Below are 26,226 nucleotides of genomic sequence, written 5' to 3' on the forward strand. Positions count from 1 at the left end.
AGAGAGGATCGAACTCGAGACAGTTGCAAGACAAGCCTTGCAATTGACCACTAAGCTAGACCCTCAAGTGCTTCTTGATTGATATTCACGTGCTTAATTTAATATTGTTTTTTAAAATATATATATTTTATCATTAATCTTTTTGTATTACCTATTTATATTTTTAAATAAAAATAAATTAAATTAAAAAATAACGTGAAATGAACGAAAATGATTAAGTTACAAATATATTTTAAAAAATAAGGAATAATTAATTAGTTCTTGAAACTAGGACTATTTAATTTACTTTGCAAAACTAGAGGGATTAGTTTATAATTTACTTTTATTTTGGTTTGGCGTTTGGGTACTTGGAATTTGGAAACAAAGCTTGAGAAAACCCGACCCGCATGCGGACAAGCCCATCACTTGAGTTAGGGATAACATTAGCTTACCAGTTACTTCTTTGAACTCTCTCTTTTTCTCGTGGTGGGGGTTTAAGACTTCAGAGCTCAAAAACATGCAGCTGAAGCTTTCTGCCCGTCTCATAAAATCTCTGCCTATCTCTTCACTGTCATCCACCCCCTCCTCCACCCTTCAACAAATTGCTTCTTCTCACTCTAAAGGTATCTCTCTGTATGTCTATGTATTATATATCCAGGTGGGTGTTTGTGTTTTTGCTGTGGCGGTGCTGCCCCTACTTTTCTTTTCATTTTTGTTATTGCTGTACTGGGCTGCATTGTTCTTTTTTCTCGTTTTTAAGGAAAGCTGCAATCTTTGAGCCTTTTTTATGGCAATGGGACTTCTTTGAACTGCTTTCTTGATTTTTTTCCGGTTAATAAGTTCTTCACCATTTGAATTGACTAAAAAGGGTAATTGTTTCTTTATCACTTTGTTTCTGAGTGTATAGAGACTGCATAGGGTTGTGAGTTTGCATTTTCAGTTAACTAAAAAGACTAATTGGGCTATTAAGACTTAAAACCATCGGTGGCATCATTTGTGCAATTGAGCTTTATATTGTTTTGTGTGCTTGATTTTATTTTCTTCTCGGTAAATGCAATATTTTGCGCTTGCCATTCATGTCATTTTCTATATTCTGTGCAACATGTGGAAGCTGTTATAAGGGTTCTCCTAGTTATCATTGGTTGGTTCTATAATGATTTCTAAACCTTTTTGTAATTGATCTGTGTTCGGCAGGAATTGCAAAGGTTGTGTTAAAAAAGGGAAAGACACAACTTTTCAAGGATGGAAGTCCAATGGTGTATAGTGGAGCAGTCGATAGAATAATTGGTAGACCGCCACCCAAGACAGGAGACATTGTGCTGGTTGCTGATGGAACAGAGAAACCTATAGGGTGGGGATTGTATAATTCAGTTTCCATGTTCTGTGTTAGGCTCATGCAGCTAGAAGAGGAAGCAACGAGGTATCTATATAAAGACGGCTTTCCGGTTTGATTTTATATCCTCCATCTTTTATGTTCTTAATTCATGTGTAGAGATCCTGCTTGCGCATTGGACATGAAGAAACTGCTTGAAACAAGAACTAACGCAGCCATAGAATTACGGAGGAGGTTGGGTCTACCCTCATCTCATACAAATGCATATCGCCTTGTCAATAGTGAAGGAGACAGGTACATGATCTTGAGCTCTCCATAGCCTCACATAGAACATGTCCACTGCATTGGATGAAGAAATTCTTTATGTGCTTTTGTTAACGTTATTTCTTAACATATACGTTGACTCATTAATCAGAACCATGGTTTGGGGTCTAGTTATTTTTTGAGAGAAGCCAGTATGCTTATTAGTAATTCACACATAGCGGCATCACTGCAGATTGTCTGGATTAATTGTTGATGTCTTCGGAGATTTAGCTGTGATAGCATCATCTGCTGCTTGGGTTGAGAATTACAAACCAGAAGTAGAGGCTTGCATCAATAGAATTGATGGAATTAACCATATAAACTGGAGACCATCTGTTGATATTTTAAAAGAAGAAGGAATGGATATGTCAGACATGAAAGAAGTGCATCCCTCTACTTGCCCTGAAATAACAAAGGTAGAATGTGCCTCAAAAATCACAAATTACACAATTTATATTTTTATCATTTTTCTTATGCTAGCTCTTTTTTTTTTGATAATTTTCTGATTGCTACCTCCAAATTCACAGTTTTACTTGATGAGAATTGAAAATAATCATTCTCACTCCTGATTGCTACTTAAATCACTCCAAATTGTGGTTTTCATTAGCAGCATCTATATTTGGGTCTGCTGATCATGTCGTAATATTTCACTGGAGTTAGGCAATGGGGAAAGTTAATGACAATGTTATCCTTGAATAACGAGTGCTGTTGTTTCTAACTCTGTCTGAACCCATCGCCACCCATTTCTCAAGTGCTTGTCAATCTCTGGCTGAACTCCTACTCTGAAGTGTCACTATCTATGAATCATCTACCACCTATTTCCCCTTGCCTTCCTGATCTAGCTTGTGCTTCTGCACAAATTCATAGCTGCAATATTGATGCTGTTCTGCAATGTTCATCTGCCAGGTTATGGAAAACGGGATCTCCTATGCAATTTCATTGGTGGGCCAGAAGACTGGATTTTATGCTGACCAGCGTGAAAACCGCCAGTTCATATCTACAATTTCAAATGGCCAGAAAGTTCTTGATATTTGCTGCTACAGCGGTGGTTTTGCTCTAAATGCAGCACATGGAGGCGCAATAGATGTCACAGGTATTTATTTTATTTCTAAACATTTTTCATTTGGCCTGGTGCAGGATTAGTGAAATGCCCATGTCTATTAATCAATGATCCTCGGGCTATTACAGCCCCCACCATATCTTCTAATTGTGACACATTCTTGATGATTGTGGATTCATTATAAGTAGGCTGCTCAAATTCCTTGCATCTGCAATGTTAATTTAGCTCTGTTCATCTCATGCTTTCTTACAGGAGTCGATACATCTATGCCTGCTTTGGAGCTTGCTAGAGAAAATATTGGTCTTAACAACCTGGATCCAGGAAGAATATCATTTTTGAGAGAAGATGCCACTCAATTTATGAAGGGTGCCCTTTCTAGAAATGAATCATGGGATATAGTGATTTTGGACCCTCCTAAATTAGCACCGAGAAAAAAGGTACAGTAACATACGCAAGAATACAAAAGCCTGTAATCCTGTCCAATACAGTATTTTTCATTCCCTGAGGTTGCATGAAGAAATTTCTCCTAGGTACTTCTCATAATAGCGTCAAAGAATTAAGAAATTTCTCCGATAAGAAAAGTTCTGCTCAGGAAAATGTCCAAAGCTTGAAACAATATAAGTGGAAAATGTGCTCCTGTGCCTTCATCAATATAGACCCTCAGGAAAATGCCCAAAACTTGTCTATATTTTGGTAATTTTCATCAAAGGCAGTTTATGTCCACAAACGAGGCTAATGCCCTGCCTCCATATATTTGTCAGTTTGTACTAATTCTGGGGCTTTTCCTGCTCAGGTTCTTCAAAATGCATCAGGCATGTATAGAAATATGAATTCGATGGCATTGAGATTAACAAAGAGAGGTGGCCTTCTCATGACTTGCTCCTGTTCAGGAGCTATGACCCAAAGTGGGATGTTCTTGCGTGTTCTTCAGGCAAGAATTTTTTTTTTTTTTTCTCGTGTGTATGGGAACAAAGAACTAATTTTGGCGGGTTGACGACGTTGCAGAGAATGTTGGAGATATTTTAAACTGTCACCGTCAGCAAAATATATAGACACGGGCTTTAGTATGAGAAGTGGAAATTTAATCACATTACACTTGGGAGTTTGGCCATGAAGATTAGGTCACTCGAGGCATTTCAAAAATTATCTTACTCCTTTCTGTTGTATTACTTATCAATTTTTTCTTGCTTTTGTTTTGCGGAATCAGGGTGCTGCATCAATGGCAGGAAGGAAAATCTCTGTTCTGCGAGAGGCTGGAGCAGCTTCAGACCATCCAATAGATCCATCCTATCCAGAAGGGGCGTACCTTTCCAACATTTTACTAAGAGTATTATAGATGTTAAAAAAACAATGTAGACAAACAAAAAATGCAAATTCTGTAATGTTGAAGTGAGTGAAGTTTTTGGGAAACAAATAATAAAAAATTGTATTCAATACTGATGTTGTAATTATACATAAAGATCACTGGTGTATTGCCTGGAAATCAAAATTTCAAACCAACGGAATCCTTCCCGAGCCAGTGTTATGTTTTAAACATTCCATAGACATTAAAGTTACAATATGAAGGGATGTCCCAAAGTGACGCCATCAAAAGAAATCCACAGGCATTTTTAGTGCGATCCAGGACCTCTGTTCCATGATAAGAAGGTGGGATCACCAAGCCGCCTGAGATGACACAGCAAGAGAAACAGTTAGAAAATATTCACATATATCTCACAAACAATCGAATACACGTAGCATTTGAAAATTTTATGCTGCCGACTATGGGGCCATGCTCCACAAGTCAGAGCCTCACTCCATATATGATGCTGGGCACACTTCGAAATCCTCACCATAAAATGCAAGCCTTATGAAGGGCAATTCTAACAGCCTCACTCTTTCAAGAACCCTAAATCCAAGAATTAATTTGTATCCGTGATCAACTTACCTAGGCTTGACAAAATACACAATTGTGAAACCCATTGACAAGGCGAAGCATATCATCCCAACAGTGAGATAAGCAATGCCAAGAAAGTCATTTCTTCCACCAATCCAGCTTGTAGTTGAAAGCACAAGTTTCTTCTTGCCATTAAAACTGTACGTGTTATAGTTGTTATCCAGTGTCACATTTATGACTTCTTTTGCCTCGAGATCCACCTCTATCTTCCCATACAACTTTCTAAAAGTAGGCAGAGCTGCAGTTCGCATCCAAACCATGAGGTCCTCCTGCTCGCTCAGCTGTTACACAAAATCATATAAGACCAGGTCAGTCACATGCCAATTACTTGAAGCAATTTGCATAGAAAGAAACACGGAGAAAAATTTATGGTTCTCTAGTATATTTTCACGTTTTAGCAATAGATGAGGGGAAATGACACGCAACAATATCTCATTACTCTAAGCATTTACACCAAGTCTCTCACGTCTACAAGGTATAAGCCTAATACTCAACACCTTGGGTTTAAAAAAATCAACTCCTTCGTGAATGAAAGAATAACTGAGGTCACACCTTCAATACTAATCCTGAAGTTGAGGTTAAGCAACCTGAAAATACCACTCTAATAGCACAACAGCAACGCAGTTTTGAAATCTTCCAATGTCCAAAGTGTTATTAACATTATCAAAGCCTCTAGAGGTATTTTCCAGGATGAAGTTGAACAGTTTTTAGTTAGTGATAAGATGAGTTGCTTATATATTAATTTGAAGCAATAGTAAAGGGCGGCTTACAGGTATCGAGTCATTGAGAATTGCACCACCTACAAGACCTCCACCCTGAAAGTTTTTAGGAAAGACATCTTTACCAAACCTTTTCTCCTTATCACTCTTCCAAGCAATTCCCTTCTTATTCACTGTCAACGGCAGGTTCTGGCGGGAGAAGTTATAAGTATCATTAAACAAACTCCAAGCTATCAGACCACAGGGTACAATTGCCCCCCTCCCCGTTGCAATATCTTCTGGCTTACAAGAACTTGTATCATTCTCTTTACTCACACTTTTCAACTGGTCATCACTTCGGCTCTTCACATACCTGATTTATTAGAGCAATCATTAAAATTATGCCAAATAATCACCACATAAACTCAATTACATGTGCTTCAACTTTCAGTCAGTGAGCATCCAGTTTATGATCATGATAATCATGACAGTTTCACAGTCTGTTCAATAGTTTTTATAAAATGATGGGTTGCTTTTCATTATTAAACACTTGAAAGAACATAATTTTCTACCATCAACAAATAGTCAAACACACTATTCTGAGATGAGAAACATGATATTAACAACCAATTAAGCATGCATAGAGGAGCCCTTTCCTCAACGTGTAACAACATCCTAGGCTGTAATGTCTGTAATTCTTGAAAATCACAAACATCGCACTCTTGACTTATAAAATGTGGCAGGAAAATCTAAAAGGGTGCACTTCCTGAACCACATGTTATAACTGGTTCTCTGGACCATCGCCTATGATGTACATAAATTACGCACCTGGATAGTCCTGAATATCAATGCTCCCAATTTATATGAAGTATGAACAATATACCTCTGACCATTATGTAAAAATCTAGACATGATTACTTGAACCCATCAGAAATTATATGCTGATAGAGTACATGAGGTTGATGACATACCTACGATGATTCTGGTAGAAGTTGTCAAGCTGATAGTAAACATAAATAGGTTGCCTCATACGCTTAGGGATCTGGCAAGAAAAACAAGAGTAGAGAACGGAAGATCGTTATTCACTGCTTAACCTCAGGTCATGATGGCTAATTTCTATAATTAGCATAAGTCATGTTGCATGAGAGAAAAGGATATTGGCATGGGTTTTTTGTAAGGAGTGGCATAAATTAACCTACTGGCTACTAATACACTGCTGATATGGCACCACTTACAGCTCTGACAAAAAGGCAATACCACCAGTGAACAGATAACAATAACATGAAGGTATATTATATAACAGAAAATATCATTGGCATGGGTCTTTCCTTGTTAGCTTATAAATCCATAAACACTGCTAATAAAGAACATAGAAAATGACAACAACACATCAACCATAATAATTGCAAGAACAGGACTTACCGTCATTGATATTGTGCATGTTTTACTAGCATTGCTTTGTATAAATTGGACTTTATTGGTTCTATTTTCAGCCGGAATGCATTCTGTTTCATACCGTTGAACAACTTCAACAACCTGATAAAAGAAGAATAACCCGTAAAAAACCATAGGTGGAAATATAACTAGAATTGCAAGGATCTAGGTGACACTAGAGCTCACATCTCGGGAACCAAGCAAGCAAGCAATGCCGATAGGGATGAAGACAATGGCAATAAGCATGAATGCAGACACTACCTGCACAAAGAGATATATTAGGAGTTAATAACTTTGAGCACTCATTTGCATCAGACGAAACCAGATAAAAAGAAAGATAAAAACTTACCCATCGTGGTGTGAGAATTGGCTTGCAAGCAGGAAGTTCTTGTTGAGTAAACTTTGAATCTGAAAGAAAACGAAACATTTTTAGTTCCATAAAAATCACAAGTACACCCATATGTGCTCGTGTAGTGAAAGACAATTTGTGAGCTGTGACTGAAACATCAGATAAAGAAGCTGCTTAGCTGTGCTCTCTCTATTTTTACTTTTCTTGTTTTTTTTTAACAGCTACACCATAATAAGATTACAAGTGCATTTTAGTAAAATGAAAAAAAAATGCAGATTTTTTGCTCTGGCAAATACAATATATCCCTATAAATTTAAAATGCTTTTATCCCTCTATCTTGCTTTGCAGGATAACAAATAAGCAGTCAGGCATCTATTCTGAACACTGGAAAACATTCTGTTTTCAATCTTAATGTAGATCACATGAGCATACATGCTTAGACTTAGATGCATGTAATGATAATACAGCCAAAATTACTAAAATTCCTATTCGTGTAATGGAAAAATGTCCAATTATCTCATGGCATGTTATAGCAGAGTTTCATTAATATCTTGTTTATCAAACCCAATTTAGTTCATTTTATTGCTAACAAAGTTTAATAGCCGTATTTCTCTTTCAAAAGAGGAATTTCCAAATATATCTTGATGAGGAATTAAAAAAAACCAGGCAAGGCTATTCCAAAAACGGAAAGACTAAATGATCAATATAAAGAAAATTAGATTCTTAATATGAAACAAAATAATCAAAAAAGAGCTCACACGACCACTCTCATGCAACAAAACCAACAGCGAATCAAAATAACAAGAACCCATAAAAAATATGCATAAACCTCCACATGGATGCCTACAAAACCCACTAGTGGTCCCAAAAAAATAATCAAATACCTGAGCCTCTGAAACAAACTAACAAGAAAATTATGACAAGGTTCAAAACTTTGCAATTTAAAAACAAAACCAGCACCATAATCACAAGAGGGCAGTCATGAATTTGCCCAAAATAGGAAAAAAAAAAACGAGAGAAAAAAAACGAGAAGTAAAGAAGAGAATCACATTTGGGTCGCTTTGAATTCCTTCTTGGAGCACCAGAATCATCCGATCCGTTGCCTCCATTACTGGAGGATGCCGTGTGGCTACTCATGATTGTGTTAAAAGATGCAAGCAAACAGACAGACAGACAGACACTTGTAGTTTCTGTCTCTCTCTCTTTCTCTGAAAAAAACACAAAAACAACCAGAAAGAAAAACCTTAACAGAGAAGGAGAGAAAGTTCAGAAAGAAAGAAATGGTGGAAAAGACTGTGTGATCAAAGAAAGAGACGGACTTTTTAAAGGCTAAGAAACAGAGAGGCAAAATATAAATAAATAAATTTTCTAGAGAGAGAGTAGTAGTATATGGTTGAATTGAATCTGCAAGTTTTTGTTTGACTTCAGAAACTGAAGAGGATGTTTCCTTATTTTCTCTCTCTACACCTGATGAGCCCTCGGAAATTTCTCCCTTTCTAGAAGGTGAGTTCGTAGAGAGAGAGAGGGAAGCAAATAAAAAAATGATAGCTTTATTCTAGACCCTTAAGATTCGAAAATGTTTCATGTAGGTCCTCATCGTCACCAACCTAAGGTTCAGAAGGTTTCAAAATCATCTGTAAATAGCTATTAGCTAGCAATGAACACTTCCGAAGCCACGTTGAGTCGAGGGGTGTCAATTGACCCCCTCAACTTCTCAAAATTCAAAAATCGCTATAATTACATATAAAAAATATATAAAAACTATGTAGAGTTATATGTGATTGACCCTGTTAAAATATTGAAAAATCCATAGAAGAGGGTTAAATTTATCGTTTTTTTCAAAAAACAGGATTATATGTATAAGATTTTGGCGGTTAAATTGCTAAGACAAATATACCATTCCATTATTTATTTATTTTTTAAAACATTTTCATAATTTTAAGCTATTAATTTGTTCTGTTTAATATTATAATAATAATTTTTAAAAAATATATTTTTTATTAAAAAATATATTAAAATAATATTTTTAAATTTTATTTTTAATATAAATACATCTCAACAATCTAAAAATACTTAAAAAAATCATTAAATTTTTTTTTTTTTCAAAAACACAATACAACCACACAAAAAACACTACCTTTCTACCATATATTATTCTTCTTGTATGTAATTTAACTTTTATTTTCCTTCTTTTGTGTTTTTTTTAGCATTTTGAGATTTCATTTAATTTTTCTAAATAATTTTTAAAAAAATTAAAACAACGAATTGTAAGTTTAAGTTTTTTAATTAACTATAGTGATAATAACTGGTAATTGATTTTTTTAGGACTTCTTGGTTGTTCTTTTGGAGCTTTCTATGATGGGAAATCTTATTATTCTTCTGATGGGACTAGAAAAACCTCAGCTGATCGGAAATGGCACAAGAAAATTTTTCACTGCTATCTGTTAATTATTGCTAGCAATCATAACTTTTTAGACTAATTTTCAGATATTTGAAAGGTCAGATTCCACCCGGATAGTGCACAGAGTGGAAAGCACGGTGCCTTACTGGGCGGGCTTTGTGGGATTACGGGATGATTACGGAGAGCACACTAGTAGAGTTGTATAATAACTAAGTATTATTAACATAGGATAATAATGTTTTTTTTTTTAATTCTGTTGAGTGTTAGGCCCTCACGAGTGAAGTTTTTTTAAAATTAAAAAATTATTATTATTTTTTAAATTATTTTGATATACTAATAAAAAAAATTAAAAAATATTATTTTAATATATTTTTAAACTAAAAATACTTTAAAAAATATCTTACAACTAATATTTTTATATTCTTATCAACGATGGTGTCCTTTTTTTTTTCGTTTTCTATGGCCTCCAAGGTTGAACTTGAACGTTTCCTGGATCATAGAGAAGTCCACTCATAGTTTGCATACTCTTCTAGAACGGCATGTAATAAGACATGTTTTTATTATTATATATTCCACGCGATATGTTCAGCTGGCTGCTTTCCAAAGCCCTGTTTCTTTGTTAGCTACGAAAAAAAAATATTGCTAGTTAGACAAAATTAAATAAACTAGCAATGTCCACATGCACTGGGATTTAAATAATAGGTATTTGTTAGGTCATTGTTTTTCACTACAGGGACGTTTAATCGCCCGCGCTGGTTAGTATTGTAATGGAATTAGCAGTGTAAATGCGAGTTATTAGGCTCTGCTTTCAATCTAACGATGAAGAAAAACTCATTCAATATAAGAATAGTATAAGCGAACGATATGTTGTTTTGATGTGTTGTTGTGAAGAATGAAATTTAAAAAAGAAAAATTTTATTTTAATATATTTTTAAATAAAAAATATTTTAAAAAATAATAATATTATTATTCCAATTCCAAATATTTAGTATATTGTAACTTCCTGCAATTGATTTTTATATCATAAAGGAATTGTTCTGACAAACCAAATTTGAAAACATAACAAATTTAAAATTATAAAATTTTATTATTGTTGTTGTTAGCTTTCAAGAGAATTTTATCCATTAAAGTCGGCCAGCATAAATTTTATCATAAATTTACAAAGACGAGAGAGGGATGCAGCTAGCAAGCCAGTATTGAATTACAACTTGCAATTCAAAATATTTAAAAAAAACTACAAAGTTAAATTTTTAATTATCTTAATATTAAAAAACATAAATTTAACAAAGATAATTTAAAAAAAAAACATGTGAAAAAACACTATAATAAAAAAAAAAAACTATGTAGAAAAACATAGTAATAATCATAATATTTTAAAGAAAAAAATTATAAAATTAAATTCTAAATAGTTTTATAGTCAAAAAATAAAATTGACAAGGATAATTTAAAAAAATATATATATAAAAAAAAAAAGATGAATTTTTTTTTGCGAGGGGGGGAGTATGAAGAAAAGAAAAAAAAGGCAGGTGAGGAATGGAAAGAGAGAGAGAGAGAGAGAGAGAGAGAGAGAGAGAGAGAGAGAGAGAGAGAGACTGAGGAAAGCTGCTTCCCCCACACGTATTGTTAATGGGAAAAAAAGCAGATCATTTTACTTTTCCTTTTTAAAAACAGCTGTTTCCTTGATTTGACGTGGTCTCTCTCCTGTCTTGAAATTAATATAATTGAGGGTGATTGTAGTGTTGCCTGAAAAAAAAAAAAAAAAAACCCTTCTCTAATCTCTACGATGAACACGAAGCTTTCTTCTGCCATGAAACTTGATAGATGTTTTTGAGCCAAGCAAATTATGCTTTATATGAAGTTTCGGATCACTTGGATTCTATTCCTGTTGTCTCAGCTGTGCGTGCAATAAGTATTTGTTCTGATCTAGTAATCCTGCAACTGTTAATGAGAATTACTCTGCCTCCACTCATTCATTGATTGCAATTTCTGTGATTAACAGATCAGGCTGTTATAAGAGGAAAATACAGTGAACAAGGATGCAATGTTGACGAAGATGGCGGTTTTTCTCCAAAAATACCGAGACAAATGTTTGATATATTATCAAATAACCATCTTAGTCTAAATTTAAGCAATTAAATAAGGTTTTAGGATATAATTTATATTATTTTTTACTTGAAACTTACACGGGTCTATATTATTTTATACTTAATTTTTTTATCTAATAAATAAAAATTATGAAATTTAAATTCATGATCACTTTATTATAAAGATTCTAATACTATATCAAACCATTATTTTAATTTAATAATTTAAATATTTAAATAAAATTTATGATATGATTTATATTTTTTTTTTAATATGATGCTCAGTAACCTTGTCTTTGAAAATTCCGTGACCGCACTCCCCGTCTGCAAATCACCATCCAAAAATAAATCTCCGAGGATATGAATGACAGGAGAATGAAAATAGATGCACAGCTGATAGACAACTACTGTATCTTTTCTCCAGGGTAGCTATAATCTGCTGTGTCCGCCCCCTTAAAGAGAGCTATGTATATTCAAAATTCCTGCGAGGTTCTTGTTGAATCATATCCGTTGGCAGTCTCCAAGAAGGCTTGGATCTAGTTAAAGAGGCCATCAACAGAACAAGGTACAACGAGAGGATAAAGATGGCCACTGATCCATAGTCTCGTCGCTTTGCGATGATAAAGTTAGCTGCGCATGTTCTTAAGTTCAGAATCCACTCTGGGATACTTACTTTTAGACCCTCTTTATGATTCGATTTGTCGAGCAGTTCTAAATTTATTTATTTATTTATTTTTCATGTCTTTGTTAATAATTTTGGATTTCATGTTGATTTTATTTTCTAGTATGGCCTTTGATGAAAAAGGACAAACTATTTATACTATTTGTACGTAATTTTATTTTCTAGCATGGTATTTGATTTTATTTTATAATAATTGCTTTTCAAATTATTTTTTATATTAAAATAATATTATTTTATTTTTAAAAAATTATTTTTAATATCAACATATCAAAATAATTTAAAAACACCAAAAAATATATTAATTTAAATAAAAAATATATATTTTTAAAACATATATTTTTAAAACTTAAAAATAAACAATCATTCCTCTCGCACCACCATTTTTAGGCTTTCAATGGACATTGTGCCTTGATTTTATCAAGTTTTTTTTATTTTTTATTAACGTGGGTGTCCGAGCCAGCTTGCGCGCACCACCACTAATCTCACGGTCCACTGAACATCCTGCAAGCCCAGTGAGCAAGTAAGGCACCACGAGGGTGACAAGCATACCACACAGGAAGGACCCAATAGAGACAGGAAGGGAATAAACTCTACAGCCCCACTCCCACTGGGACTCGAACCGAAGTTTGAAGGAAGGAGAGCTGCCCCAACAACCACTGAGCCAACAACCTGTTGGTGATTTTATCGAGTTTTGAATGGTCAAGAACGAAGGGTGGAGCCATTGACTGAGAGAGCTTATATGATAATATGATTGTGATTGCTTTTTAAATAATTTTTTGTATTAAAATAAATATTAATAATTTTTTTAAAAAAAAAATTAATTTTGACATCGGCACATTAAAATAATTTTAAAATATTAAAAATATATTAATTTAAAATTAATAAAAAAATAAAAATAAATAATTTTTAAAAAAAATATTTTTAAAACATAAAAATAAATATGTCTGGAATTAGCTCCGAAGACATGCGGTTCATGAACAAGACAGAACCGACTGTATAAATCATATCGAAACCTGCTCTATGGCACAAGTCAGCTTCCAATCACAGGTCTAAAAAACAATCACATTGAACACCCCAAAACCCACCAAGGCAATGCCCTACCCTCCCCGTACGAACGGACCGGAGAATTATTTGGGACATTCAAAGTTACGTTCTCCTCTCCATCCACAGGTAAAACTGTTTGCATTAAGTCCCATGTAAGAATAATACCACCGATTTAATAATTTTCATAGCTAATTCATTGTCTGGTAGGCATTGTGGTGTTTGTGCTTTCAAGACAAAGTGAATCTATTATGAATTATGATTTTAAAAATAATAAAAGATTCAAGATTGTTCATCCCAGCAGTAAACTATCTTCTTTTTTTCAATATATTTTTTTTTATTGGAATTTTTTTTGTCGAATCCTTTTACTTTATTTTTAGCAATTTTAGTTTGATTTTACAGAATTGATACTCGGTAAATTATGAAGTAGTGTTTTAATTGTTAATGGTGAAAGCGTCCTTTTTTTGTAGAGTAGTTTACTTCTTATTTACCAATTATGGTTTGGTAACATAAAATTATGTTGAGTGGACCATGAAAATAGTGTTTGAATGTGAGATAGAAAAAATAAAAAGGAAAAAAAAACTATTCGGGTTGCAATAATTTCTCATAATTTTTTTTTTTTTTTATCACTTAACTTTTTTTATTTCTCGTTCAATCTTTTTATATTAAGTTAATTTAAGATTTAATTTAATATTTTGTTACGGTTGGTTTTGTATGGGACTTTCATGATGTTAAAAATAAATTTTAATATTAACTTCATACTCGATTTAATAAAATAAAACCTGAAGTTTATTAATTCAGATAAATTAAAATTTTAGGGGCTTGATTTTAAATTAGCACAGATATTCAAAAAAAAATTAAAATAACATTTTTATCTCAGTTTCTTGACTTAAATTCTAGTTAAAATCAATATATTTATTATAGTTTATTAGTATATATAATTTTGATTTATTTTTTTAAAAGCACATGAAAACTTTTTAATTTACCATTGAAGTTTTATTTACAGTAAAACCATAACCATAGCAGACGTTTACAATACTCTTTTGCGTTGAAAAGGAAAATACCCCCACCATTGCATTAGGAATAAAGAGGTGTCTTGGGGTATAGTATAACTTGAGACAAAGAAAAAAATTTAAAAAAATTAATTTTTTTAAAAAATAGTTTTAAAACAAAAAACAAATAAAGCTAGTATCATTGATAATACCTAAGATTTTTATTGAAACCATGTGCGTGTGTATTATAGAGTAAATTATTGATTAGTTTCTCTAATTTTGAAAAATAAATTAAGTAGCTCTTCTGGATTTAGAAACTAGCTTAACTAGTCTGTTTGTTTTAAAATATATTTGTGAGTTAATTTTCATGTTTTTTATTTTTTTATAATTAAAAAAATAACTAACTAATACGGAAAGATTAACGAGAAAATAAGATTTTATTTACAATTAAGTAATATTGAATTAAGAATCATCAACACCGGTAAGGAGTCTAGTTAATTAAAGCTAAATTAATATTTAATTAATTCTTCAAAACTAGAAAAACTAGTTTATGATATTCATTTAATTTATCCCTTTCAACTTAATAACTACTCCGATAAAATAATAATAATAATAATATATATTTATAACACATAAGTAGCACGTGGGATTAATAAAATATTTATTAGTATGAATATTTATAGTATGGCTATTTATTTTTAGACCCGTGCAGTGTTCATTAGAATCATTACATTTTAAAAAAAAAATCAGGATTTGACTGCACACGCATAACTTTGCTCACTGTGGATTGGAGATGAAATGACGAGTTTGCCATTTAAAAATAAAATTATTTGAAGTCAATACAATATTTTTACATTATTCATTAATTACTGCTAGGTTAATCGAGTACATCTTAATCTTTTCATATTTTTCACGCAATGTAAAATGACTTTATTTCTGCTGCAATAAAAATAAAATTCAGTTAGTATCTAGGAGTTTTTTCATGCTTTCACTTTTTTAAAGCATGATAAAATAATTAAATTATTCTTGCAGGTAAAAATTTTCTAACTAGTGTCATGTTATTTTTTTTCATTTTCATTTTGAGGATTTAGTTATGTTTGATTTAACCATGGGGTGATTTGATATTTTAATAAATATAAAATATAATTTAAAAATAAAATGGGCGCGTGCATGTGCTTAAATTATCCTTACAAGCAAAATTTCTCTAACCAGTGTCCATGGTTTTTTTGTATTTTCATTTTAAATTTTAATTATATTTAATTTAATTACGGGACAGTTTGATATTTTAATAAATATAAAATATATATTTTTTTAAAAAAAGTGCTTATGTGTGCTCTAGCAGTGGGCTACAACCGCGCTTTTTAAAAAGCACATGAGACATCCCACGACAACCAACACTGTCTTTTGTAAAGATGTTGAAATCATCTTAACGACTTTTCATTCTTAGGTGTGTATATGTGGCTTAATAATCTTTATTTTAGCACCAACAACCTTTTTTTATTATTTATTATTCTCTCATTTTCTCTTTGAATTCCATGCATAACCCTTTAAATTTTATAGACAACCCTTCAAATTGTTTTTTCTTCGTATTTGGTCATAATTATTTTAATTATATATGTGTTTATTTAAAATGATTTATAGATTGAGATTTTTTTTTCAATTTCTTCCTCCATTCCTTTTCATATTTCAGATATGGTCGCCATTATTTTGATTGTTGTTTGTTTATTTTATATATTTTTTAAAATTAATTTATTTTACAGTTTGATATTCTATTATCTTATCTTAGTTTTAATTCTAATTATCCCGAGTGTTTTTTTTACTTTAACATTTATTTTTTTTTTTTTTCTAATTTCATCGTTCAGTGTTAGATTGATTGAGGATTGAGTTTTTTGGTTGAGTTCGGGTTTAGGATCTCATGGGTCACGACTTGAAAGATTAACCTGGTTTAGGAGATTTGTTTGAGTTTTCTTATTCTTTTTTCTTCTTCAAGTTTTTATGGTTTTTAGTTTTTTCATTTAATATTTTATTTAACTAAATGGTGGGCTCCATTATTGCTTTTTATATGTTTTTTATAAGTTTTTTCACTAATTTTAAAAAAGGTTTGGTTATTTCATGTCTAGTCTTTTTATTTATTGTTTTGTGTTAAATTTAGCTTTTTCACATAAGAAATCTTGTTTTGTGATTAAATTAATTAATTAGATATAAACATTAAATATTTACTTCATGATATTTTATTTGGTACACTTTATATATCATTGCTATGACAATTTATACAATATCTTTTAATGTTATTGTGTAGATTTTTGTTGTAGTATTATAATCATCTCTTGAGCTCGTTTTGATAGTGGCGTGATATTCATAACAAATCGATAATATTTTTTTTTTCAAGCATGATATTTAATGTTTATTTTTTTATGATTTGTTGCTTTTATTTTTTTTTAATTTTATTATTAAATTAATCAAATTTATTATAACAAGATATGGATATCTTGAAATTATACTATTTATTTAATTTTGCCTGAACTTTTTTTTTCTCTTCAATTTAGAAAAAATATGTAACTGTACGTGGCGAAGCGTGTACATATCCAAATAGGCTCCAAACAAGCACTTCCCTTCTCATTATAAGTGTCAGGAACCCTCTCTACTGCGACTCGCTTGTGGCCACAACGAAGGAAATCATTAAAAAAGACGAGGAAAAATGACGTTAGGGAGAATAGCTCTGGCACGCATCCCGGCGATTAGGTGCAAAATACAAAGTCTCTTCTCTGCTCCACACTCGTCTTCTTCCACGAATCGCACCTCCCCTCCACTCTCTCGCCACGTAACCGCTACTCATCTTCTTTTACTTGCGCATAAGCATCAATAGCTTTTCATCCTTGTGTTGCTAATTGAATTCAGCGATCGCGATTTTGAATTATCTACATTTTGTTTAATTCTTGTTTTAATCGCTTACAAATAGGTAGTATTTCAGTAATTACTGGTTCAATTGATAAATACTTTGTTTCATTAATGTTCAATACAAGTATAATCTCTGTTTGAATGTATTTTTGTTTTTTGGTATTGTTAGTTGCGAATTCAGCTAGGTTTAAAATTTGTTAATGTTTGTATTGCAGATGAGCATGAAGAGTGAAAATCTGGTTTCAAAGCTAACTAGTTCTGGTTTATTAAAGACCCAGGGTCTTATCGATGGAAAATGGGTTGATGCGCATGATGGTGACACTATGCAGGTCTGCCATTATTGTGCGTGTGTTTGTTTGTAATTTTGCTCTACTGCGGCTACTAGTTTTGGGTATTGTTTCTTTCCTTGTCACACATGACATCACATGTATGTGTTCTTTTCATGGAATGACAGGTTCTCAATCCGGCCACGGGTGAAGTTGTAGCTATTGTCCCATGCATGGGTCAGAGCGAGACGAATAATGCTATATCATCTGCCTATGATGCATTCAGATGTAAGAAAATTCACACTGAACCAACCTAACGTTCAGTAAAATGTATTTATGCTAGTTAACCTTCTCCTACTGGCGCTATCATTCCCTAAGTTTTGAATTTTGTCAGAGGAACATGTTTTATTTTGCATGCGTGGATTATCTTTCAGTAGTAATAGGGGGAATTGCTAGTAGAGGATTGGTCATGAAAGCGCAGTTATTGCTGTGCTGTCTTTGTAGGTTAGAATCCATGCTTTCAGAAGGTAATGGCACTTGGATGTCTCTTTTACAGCATGTCAACCTTATTACTGAATTGGAGAGCATATATATGTTTTTTACTGAACTTATGTGACACCATCTTGGTTATTCCTTTCAAAGAGTTTGGATTTCATGACAATTGGGTGAAGTCTTATTTTACTACATCAATCCACTAGTATTGTTCTCAATTGACCTGCAATTCAAACCTGCTTTATAGCCCGCACCATGTAACTAACTGCTACAATACATCAAATACTTCAACTCATATTCAAACGCTTGTGGTATTTATGATAATAATCACCGTAAACATGCAGTGGTGCACACTCTTGAAATATTACTTCCAAGCTTCTGAGTTGCATTTTTATTCCTCTTATCCTAGCTTTTTGCAGCACAATTTGTTGGTAATTTACTGTCCTACAGATCATTATTTTAGCTGTCTCTTCAAGAGTTATGTGGTACTCTAGAAGCAAAGAGTGAATGGAATGGATTAAATCGAGTACCAATTTAGTTTTTATGACTTACAAGTTGATATGCCCTTCAAAGTATTACATAGACCTTTGCATAGATACAATCTTAATAGGATCTACTCATCTGACTTAAATATGGAAATCTCTTGTTTTTTACCATAAGCTTGCTAAATTCCTCATTGTTTATATGGATTTTTCTTGTTTAGTTGTAATACTAGCATATTTTGATGCCCCTTTTCTGATATAGCTTGACATTGTTTTTTTTTTTTTTTTTGATTTATATCTTTTGCTTTACTGGACTTCAAATGATATTGAATTTTTTTTTGAAATTCTTGCTGATGGTTGCAATATGTTCATTGTATTTTATTTGGCCAGCATGGAGTAAACTCACTGCTTCTGAGAGGAGCCAACATATACGAAAATGGTATTTAACCCTTCCAATACGATCTTATTAAATTATCTGTCTTGTGAATGTAAATACTTCCAAATTAATCAAATAGTTGAAAATAACTGAGTTGTATTGGTAGAGTATTATGGTTCTCTACCCATTACTGAATCTCATATGATTCTTTGCACCTGTATTATAAGGTATGACCTACTAATTGCCCACAAGGAAGAGCTAGGACAATTAATAACCTTGGAGCAAGGGAAACCTCTGAAAGAGGCCATGGGTGAGGTATCTCATCTGAACTTTGCTTTCGGAAATTAAGAGATATGCGTTAACCCTACATTGTGTTACTGGTCATTGTCAAGCAACATGTGATCCAAGACTCTAATAACAGGTTAGCTATGGAGCTAGTTTTATCGAGTTCTACGCAGAGGAGGCAAAACGTGTATATGGAGATATAATTCCAGCGACTCTTGGTGATCGTCGGTTATTTGTTCTAAAGCAGGTGACTATAACTGTTTGTGATATATGAAATCCTATTTAATTGCAAATTCGAGTAAATTAGTTCTTCCGACAGCCTGGCTACTCCTATAGACCTCGACAATTTGCCCTTGGTTTGAGTCTCTTTAACAAGGCCTTTTCAAATTGTGTTTTAATTTCTGGCACCAGCATGTATGTTTAACGCACCAATATTTGTTAAAACCACATAAAACTCATGATTTTTAGGAATTAAAATCCTCGGGTTCAATATCTAAGAAAAGAACAGGGTCTGAGATCTTGGGACACATTCCTTGCATGAATTGTGTTTTAGTCAACTTTATCCTGTTAGCAGTCCAGAAATCTGTTTCTTAATGATCTATCTTGATGAATAGTTCTTGTCACAACTTTTCTTCTCTGAGCTGTTTACATGGCTTTGATAATTTCCCAGCATTGCTTGTTTCTGTGCAATCCATTTATTCAGCTATTTATCCAGCAATCCTGATGAGTTTTTGCAGCCTGTAGGTGTTGTTGGGGCAATTACACCCTGGAACTTTCCGTTGGCAATGATTACTAGAAAGGTGTGTTTATTTTAGAATGATTCTGTGCAAAGAAAGTTAACCTTTTCTGGTGCATGAGTTCGTTGTTGAAGAGTAACATACTTTTTTCCTCACTTGCATAGGTTGGTCCTGCTCTTGCTTGTGGTTGTACAGTTGTTTTAAAACCCTCTGAACTCACACCTCTCACAGCTTTAGCAGCAGCAGAGTTGGCCCTTCAAGCTGGAATACCACCAGTGAGTCTCAAACTTTTTACGTGCACAGTGGAAGTTTCTTAATTATTTAGGCCATGTAAGATGCAAGTGCTTGGATATAATGTGGCCTTGGTTGTCTTTGTAAATTGTGTCCTGTTAGACATTGATGATAAAGTTGATACTTTATGGTTGTTTCAATGAGAAAGACATATCCTTTGTGATGCAATGAAGTTTTTGGAGTAAGTTTTGGTTGGAAACTAGGATACTTGTAATGTTTTGTTATAGTCTCAGCATCCAAAAATATTCTATTATCTGGTTGTGCAAGAAGAAGCTGCAGCAAGCTAACATTTAGAATATTTACTAAAGAGTGCTTAAAAAGTGAGGGATGGGAATGTAACATAATAAAATCCAAGTATCATCCCATGGGTATTAGATGTTTATCACAAGATTCCAACTAAGCAAAGTACTGAAGAAAAATGCTCTTGCTGACTGTTAAATTGAGTGACTTAGTGTTGCAGGAACACCTACTGAAGAACCACAATTGACAAATAGAGTGAAATGCTCATTTGTATTTTATATCTCAGCATACCTGTGTTATGATTGCTAACCAATGCTAATAATCAGTTGAGCATCCTTACCGAGCATTGAAACAGAAAATATCCATCACTGGCAATCTTTTTAGCTCTGTTCTGGTTTAGCATGTCCTTGCATCACCGGACAACAGCAGGATCTGGTCTATTGTCCTGATCAAACTGCTTTCTGCTTTGAATGACATAATGATGGAATGAATGGAGCCTTTTCTGGTCTGCTTTTGTAGATGCATGTCATACACAATTGATGTGTTAAATTAGCTAATATGAGTTCAAATCTGTTGGAATTCTGTTCATATGTTTTTAATGGTTTTAATTTTCAATATTTCAGGGTGTTCTGAATGTGGTTATGGGGAAAGCTCCTGATATTGGTGATGCTTTACTAGCAAGTCATGAGGTTTTACACCCTTCCTCTATGTCCTTAAACCAACCTTCTCTTCTCTTTGACAACATGGCATTGTCCTGGCCAGAGTAGTTGGATATTCAAATGACATAATGTTGATATTCTTGCTTTATACATCTGATTCAGGTAAGAAAAATCACTTTCACAGGATCAACAGCTGTGGGAAAGAAGTTGATGGCCGGTGCTGCTGGAACAGTTAAAAGGGTATGCATAGGATGCAAAATGAATCAATGTGATGATGTTTCAGAAATCATCTTATGGCTAATTGTCTTTTCCCTTAATCTTTCTAGTTATCTCTGGAACTTGGTGGCAATGCACCCTGCATAGTATTTGATGATGCAGACCTAGATGTGGCAGTTAAAGGATCAGTAAGTTAGAGGGGTTCCCTGTGCATGTTTATTTTGATTGTGGTATTGTCATGGATATTTCTGAGTGCCATTTAATAATGTTTACTTGACATGTTTAGACATATCAGATGGACACACTAAGCCTCCTATCTGACTGGGATGGATTTTGGTGCCAAGTGTTGTTAATTGTTGGTTAGACATGGGGGTCCATGCCTCCATTTTTGGAAGTGAACCTTTTGTGTGAATTGCATTGGTGAAGCCATTTGATTTACTGATTTCAGGACAGCCTATTACTGCAGAGGCTTTGATTCAGGATTTTGAAAATGTGTTTTTGTTTTGCATTCATTATTGGGAGGTATTGTCATGGTGGTGGTAATCTTATCAAATCATTTCATATCATTGCAGCTTGCAGCAAAGTTCCGTAATAGTGGACAAACATGTGTTTGTGCAAACAGAATAATTGTGCAAGAGGGTATCCAACTACAGAATTACAGCCCTGATTTTACCCCTTAATTCTAATTTTATATGTAATATGCAGCCATTTTGATTTGTGATATATTGCACCTTTATGTTCAGGTATCTACGACAAATTTGCAGATGCTTTTTCAAAAGCTGTTCAGAGTATGCAAGTTGGGGATGGCTTTAGTGAAGGTGTGATGCAGGTAGGGGTTGCATTTTTTTTTAAATATTTCGTAATTGTTCCCTTGTTGAATAATAATTTGTGCGAAGCTAGTCAGGTATTCTATGTTTCCTAGATTTAGCAGTTTCTAGGGAAAATAGCATTTCAATGGTTGGTGACACATGCTAGACTGCTTTATCATCTTTATTGCTCCCTATCTCGAAGAGTTTGTCCACCTTTCCATTTTGAGCTGTCCTAAAATTATTGCTGACTATGAAAAGTCAAAATATCCTTAATTTTACTCATTTTATTTTATTTTAGATTCAACAACTTTCTCCCTCGTAAAACTAGATTTAAATGAAACTCTTTATTTCTTGAGTTTTTCAAACACAATTCTTATTAATTGAGGGAGTAAATATATCAATGAATTTACAATGAAAAATTGTCTTAATTTTACTATTTATTTAGATTATAATATGGGATTTAGCAAGAAAATAATGCCCACACATGGTAAAAAAGTTGTGATTAATGTACTTAAAAAAATTGTTCTTTCTTTGTAGTTTCAACCTTGATCAACTACTTTGCACATCAAACCTCTCACCACTAGCCCAACCACCTTGATATGATTGGTTCTGGAATATAATAAAAGGGTAATACTAGAAAGTGATGAAGGAATGGATACACATGTCATCCCATTAATTGTTCCTTCTTAATCTTTGTGAAAAGTCGAAGGGTACTAGACTTTGGGTAATAGGGAGTATGTAATTTGTTTGGATGAAGATATTCTGATCACACATTCATGCAGAGATGTAGTTTGTTGTGTTTATACATCTAGAACCTTTTATTAGCTACTTTCATGAGATTTGAAGTGAACAGATCATGATGATAACTATTAGTTTCCTCACAGGGTCCATTAATTAATGAAGCTGCAGTCCAGAAGGTTAGTTGCATTTTATACATACAATTGGTCAGCCATCTTGCTTGTGATAATCCTTTTTAATTAATGAGATTTGTTTTCAATTGGTCCCTTTGTGATTTGGGTTTCAGGTTGAATCATTTGTTCAAGATGCCATCTTTAAGGTTTGGCTTTTCTGCTTTATCTTATTCAATGTACTAGGTTGAATAAAACTTCATGCATTATATTGTCTTTACATCTTCCAATATTTCCTCTTCCACCCCGCAATACACTCAACCTATGATAGCATTATATTTTTATAACCAAGGGAGAAAACTTTTGGAGGTTGGAGTAAACTTTTGTATGTTTTGGTGAAACCTAGAAGTATTTGTAATATTTTCAACGCTAAAAAATTTCTATAATGCAATTAGGTTACTTTGACATTCTGTTTCTTTGTTCTCTCGCACTTCATTATATGAAAAGCTGAAGCCAAATAATAGACTTGGTTACAGTAATTAAGTTTAACTGGCATAATTGTTCTTCAATTATTTTTTCTGTACATATCTCATTTCTAATTAACCAAAATTGTACTTGAAGGGAGCAAAAGTCCTCCTTGGGGGAAAAAGGCATAGCCTTGGAATGACTTTCTATGAACCAACCATAATTAGCAATGTCACTGAAGCAATGCTTCTATCGAGGTAAATACATGAAGATAATATATTCATTCTGCAATTCTCTGCTGTATAATTAAAGATGTCCATCAGCTTTCTTACAACAGGCAAAAGGATAATGGCTGTTGTTCTCTGCCGCTTGCTGATGGGTATACATTCTTACCTTCAGTGCAGCTGGTTGAAACATGCAGCCATGCTAAAAAGTAACAGCCATCCTTTAGGTTTTGGCATCTAATCATGGACACTCATGGTGGTTTTGTTTTTTAGCTCTATCTTAATCATGGCATGTAAAATTCAATTGCAAACTTAAGGTTAATGCTCTTAGACAAACCAAAATTGAGGTCTTGTTTATTGATTGGGGACTAATCCAGGTTCGCTGTAGATGAAAAAATTGAAGGCTCCTTGGGAAATGTTGCATCCACAAATACTGCCTTTAATCAAATGAAGTTGAAGGACTGGGCATTGCTATCAGTTCTTTTATGTGATTTTGGAGTTGATACTTCATAATTAACTTGCTGCAAATTCATTTTCAAATTATAGAACTTTCTTATTAATCAGAGCTTAGCTCGAAGAGTTAATGGATATGTGTAGGTTTATAATGGAGCACGGTGCGGTTTGCATTTTCATTTTTGCTCTTTGAAGTATTTTGGTTTGCACATTGTTGATATCAGTAGCATTAGCTTTTGGTTTGTTAAATGTGGCATTATTGATTTGTTTACATTAACATAATTTTAATCCATGTCATTGAAGTTCCTTAACATTACCTATAGGTTTATACTCATTCAGGATGTTAATATGCTCTCCTCTGCCTTGTTTCAGGGAGGAAGTATTTGGCCCAGTGGCACCTCTGTTGCGGTTCAAAACTGAGGAAGAAGCCATCTTGATGGCTAATAACACAATAGCAGGTTCTTTCATCTGCCTTTACATGCATACATGTACACGTATTTATCTTTTTGTTTCCTCATTGCTATCATTTTAAATATCAATCATCTGAGAGTATTACAGATGAAAGTATGTCATGTACTCCTTAACCCAGTTTCATTTTCCATACTACTGTATCTATCTATTGTCATGGTAAACAGACTTATGGTCAATTGTAATACAGGATTATAGCTTATCTTTTCTGGTAAACGATGCAGGGTTAGCTGCATATATTTTCACAAACAATGTTCAACGTTCATGGCGTGTCACTGAAGCCCTCGAGTATGGACTTGTTGGTGTCAATGAAGGACTTATTTCAACAGAGGTGGGACTTATCCCGTGTTCCCCAATGGAAAACATAGATTGGCTTTTTAAAACTTAAAAAATGTCTGTTGCAAAACAGGTAGCTCCATTTGGAGGAGTTAAACAATCTGGTCTTGGACGGGAAGGCTCCAAGTATGGAATGGATGAATATCTGGAGGTAAAGATTACTTTTAATGCGTCTTAGGAAAAAGTGAAAGCAATCTTCTCTCTCCCTCTCTCCCTCTCTCCCATGTTTAAGAACACAAATTGGGTATTCTAATCTTGTAGCTTGCTTTTAGGACTGCATTGTTTATCAACTTAATCACACACATACACATACACATCTACATTTCTCTATTCTTTCTATTTGAGGGTTTTCAACCTGTATTTATCTGTGAGGGAGATGATTTACTTATTACCCTGGTTTCCAATTCTCTAAAGATCACGTTCTTGGTTTACTTTGCACCTCTTTTATTACTACCATAACGAGGTATTCTTGCATGCCATGCAGATGAAATATGTCTGCTTAGGCGATATGAACAGAAAATGAGGTTCAAGGTTTGTATGTCATCAATTGCCTGTTATATTTGGAATCTGATTGCTCCCATATAACTTAAATTTTCAGTTAAAATGCTTGTTGTTCGATTTATTCAGGCAATTAATGCGGCTCATAATCTGAAGGTAGCTGGATTTTGGGGGGAGTGTGCAGTCTCGACTTTCTGAATCTTAAGCGTAGAAGATGACCAGCAAACAGGGCATCACAACATGTGTACGTAAATAAATGCAAGTTTGCACCATTTCCCAGATAAAATAATGCATCTTGCTGCTGTCTGTTCTAAACCCTTTCATCGAGGTAGTTTTCTTTTTCTTTGCTTCTGGGTAATAATACTTGTGATCCTTTTTATGCGCAAATGGTTAATTGCCTTCTCTTTTCTTCGGTTAGTATTTTCTTTGTTAGTATAATTAATGAGAAGAAAGCCTTAGCACACCGGCCTAGCAATCTTGCTTCTCTATTTGCACTGGAGAAAGGAAGATACAAGGCAGGCAGATGTGAAAATCTGCCATGTCTTCCTTGTATATCTGGTGTAAAATTACTGATATAATCAATACGTTGGAAATTACGAGGCAGCTCCCTACAGTCTATACTTAAGGACGAGGCAACAACTCCTTTGCATGAGTATATGCTGCTGTTGTATCTAATATAAAGATAAATTAATGTATTTTCTATCTGAAAAAAAGGACCGTGTATTTATTGTTTTTTTTAGGTATTGAACTAAGGTTTCAATTTCCTCCCAAGAATATTAAGATTTCATTTTTATTAATAAAACTAAACTTTTTTTTTTTTTTTTTCATTTTGTACACAAAAGTCATCTCAATTAATCAAGAAATAATAGGATTGATCTGTCTTCAAATTGA

The 26,226-nt window shown here is 33.4% G+C and overlaps 3 protein-coding genes across 4 annotated transcripts; 2 read left to right on the top strand and 1 right to left on the bottom strand.

The window, feature by feature from the left end:
- Window positions 1-429: 429 nt before the first annotated feature.
- Window positions 430-4,109, top strand: LOC118043095 (uncharacterized). The gene is made up of 8 exons (XM_035050927.2): window positions 430-602; window positions 1,174-1,399; window positions 1,472-1,606; window positions 1,809-2,031; window positions 2,522-2,708; window positions 2,928-3,112; window positions 3,469-3,606; window positions 3,883-4,109. The coding sequence occupies exons 1-8, from the start codon at window positions 497-499 to the stop codon at window positions 4,009-4,011; spliced, it is 1,329 nt and encodes a 442-aa protein (XP_034906818.1). The 5' UTR covers window positions 430-496; the 3' UTR covers window positions 4,012-4,109.
- LOC118043096 (ALA-interacting subunit 3) lies at window positions 4,075-8,598 on the bottom strand. 2 transcript variants are annotated; one of them, XM_035050930.2, is made up of 9 exons: window positions 8,412-8,598; window positions 8,142-8,300; window positions 7,093-7,151; window positions 6,930-7,004; window positions 6,732-6,845; window positions 6,281-6,351; window positions 5,382-5,682; window positions 4,603-4,892; window positions 4,075-4,340 (listed from the first exon to the last, which is right to left on the bottom strand). In XM_035050930.2, the coding sequence occupies exons 2-9, from the start codon at window positions 8,227-8,229 to the stop codon at window positions 4,286-4,288; spliced, it is 1,053 nt and encodes a 350-aa protein (XP_034906821.1). In that variant the 5' UTR covers window positions 8,230-8,300; window positions 8,412-8,598; the 3' UTR covers window positions 4,075-4,285. The 2 variants fall into 2 exon arrangements, with proteins under 2 accessions (XP_034906821.1, XP_034906820.1); XM_035050929.2 differs by having other exon boundaries at window positions 8,142-8,598.
- An 8,310-nt stretch (window positions 8,599-16,908) lies between these two features.
- Window positions 16,909-25,752, top strand: LOC118043097 (succinate-semialdehyde dehydrogenase, mitochondrial). Its single transcript, XM_035050931.2, has 21 exons — window positions 16,909-17,113; window positions 17,406-17,519; window positions 17,645-17,744; window positions 18,821-18,869; window positions 19,034-19,121; window positions 19,228-19,338; window positions 19,829-19,891; window positions 19,993-20,103; window positions 20,983-21,048; window positions 21,181-21,258; window positions 21,345-21,422; window positions 21,807-21,873; window positions 21,978-22,063; window positions 22,928-22,960; window positions 23,068-23,100; window positions 23,513-23,613; window positions 24,406-24,491; window positions 24,726-24,832; window positions 24,911-24,988; window positions 25,322-25,368; window positions 25,465-25,752. Exons 1-20 carry the CDS (start codon window positions 16,991-16,993, stop codon window positions 25,358-25,360), a joined length of 1,611 nt encoding a protein of 536 aa, XP_034906822.1. The 5' UTR covers window positions 16,909-16,990; the 3' UTR covers window positions 25,361-25,368; window positions 25,465-25,752.
- The last annotated feature ends 474 nt before the right edge of the window (window positions 25,753-26,226 follow it).

Source organism: Populus alba, chromosome 10 (genome assembly GCF_005239225.2).
Source record: "Populus alba chromosome 10, ASM523922v2, whole genome shotgun sequence".
Classification (NCBI taxonomy): domain Eukaryota; kingdom Viridiplantae; phylum Streptophyta; class Magnoliopsida; order Malpighiales; family Salicaceae; genus Populus; species Populus alba.

What these genes read in the sequence shown, in the direction of transcription:
- LOC118043096 (XM_035050930.2), bottom strand. Translation starts at nt 8,229, where the DNA reads ATGAGTAGCCACACGGCATCCTCCAGTAATGGAGGCAACGGATCGGAT. An exon ending in GAATTCAAAGCGACCCAAAT is followed by an intron (nt 7,152 to 8,141) that starts GTGATTCTCTTC and finishes GTTTTCTTTCAG; the next exon opens with ATTCAAAGTTTACTCAACAA. An exon ending in CATGCACAATATCAATGACG is followed by an intron (nt 6,352 to 6,731) that starts GTAAGTCCTGTT and finishes TTTTCTTGCCAG; the next exon opens with ATCCCTAAGCGTATGAGGCA.
- LOC118043097 (XM_035050931.2), top strand. Translation starts at nt 16,991, where the DNA reads ATGACGTTAGGGAGAATAGCTCTGGCACGCATCCCGGCGATTAGGTGC. An exon ending in GGTTATTTGTTCTAAAGCAG is followed by an intron (nt 19,339 to 19,828) that starts GTGACTATAACT and finishes GAGTTTTTGCAG; the next exon opens with CCTGTAGGTGTTGTTGGGGC. An exon ending in TGGCAATGATTACTAGAAAG is followed by an intron (nt 19,892 to 19,992) that starts GTGTGTTTATTT and finishes TCACTTGCATAG; the next exon opens with GTTGGTCCTGCTCTTGCTTG.
- LOC118043095 (XM_035050927.2), top strand. Translation starts at nt 497, where the DNA reads ATGCAGCTGAAGCTTTCTGCCCGTCTCATAAAATCTCTGCCTATCTCT. An exon ending in CTTGCCCTGAAATAACAAAG is followed by an intron (nt 2,032 to 2,521) that starts GTAGAATGTGCC and finishes TTCATCTGCCAG; the next exon opens with GTTATGGAAAACGGGATCTC. An exon ending in AATTAGCACCGAGAAAAAAG is followed by an intron (nt 3,113 to 3,468) that starts GTACAGTAACAT and finishes TTTCCTGCTCAG; the next exon opens with GTTCTTCAAAATGCATCAGG.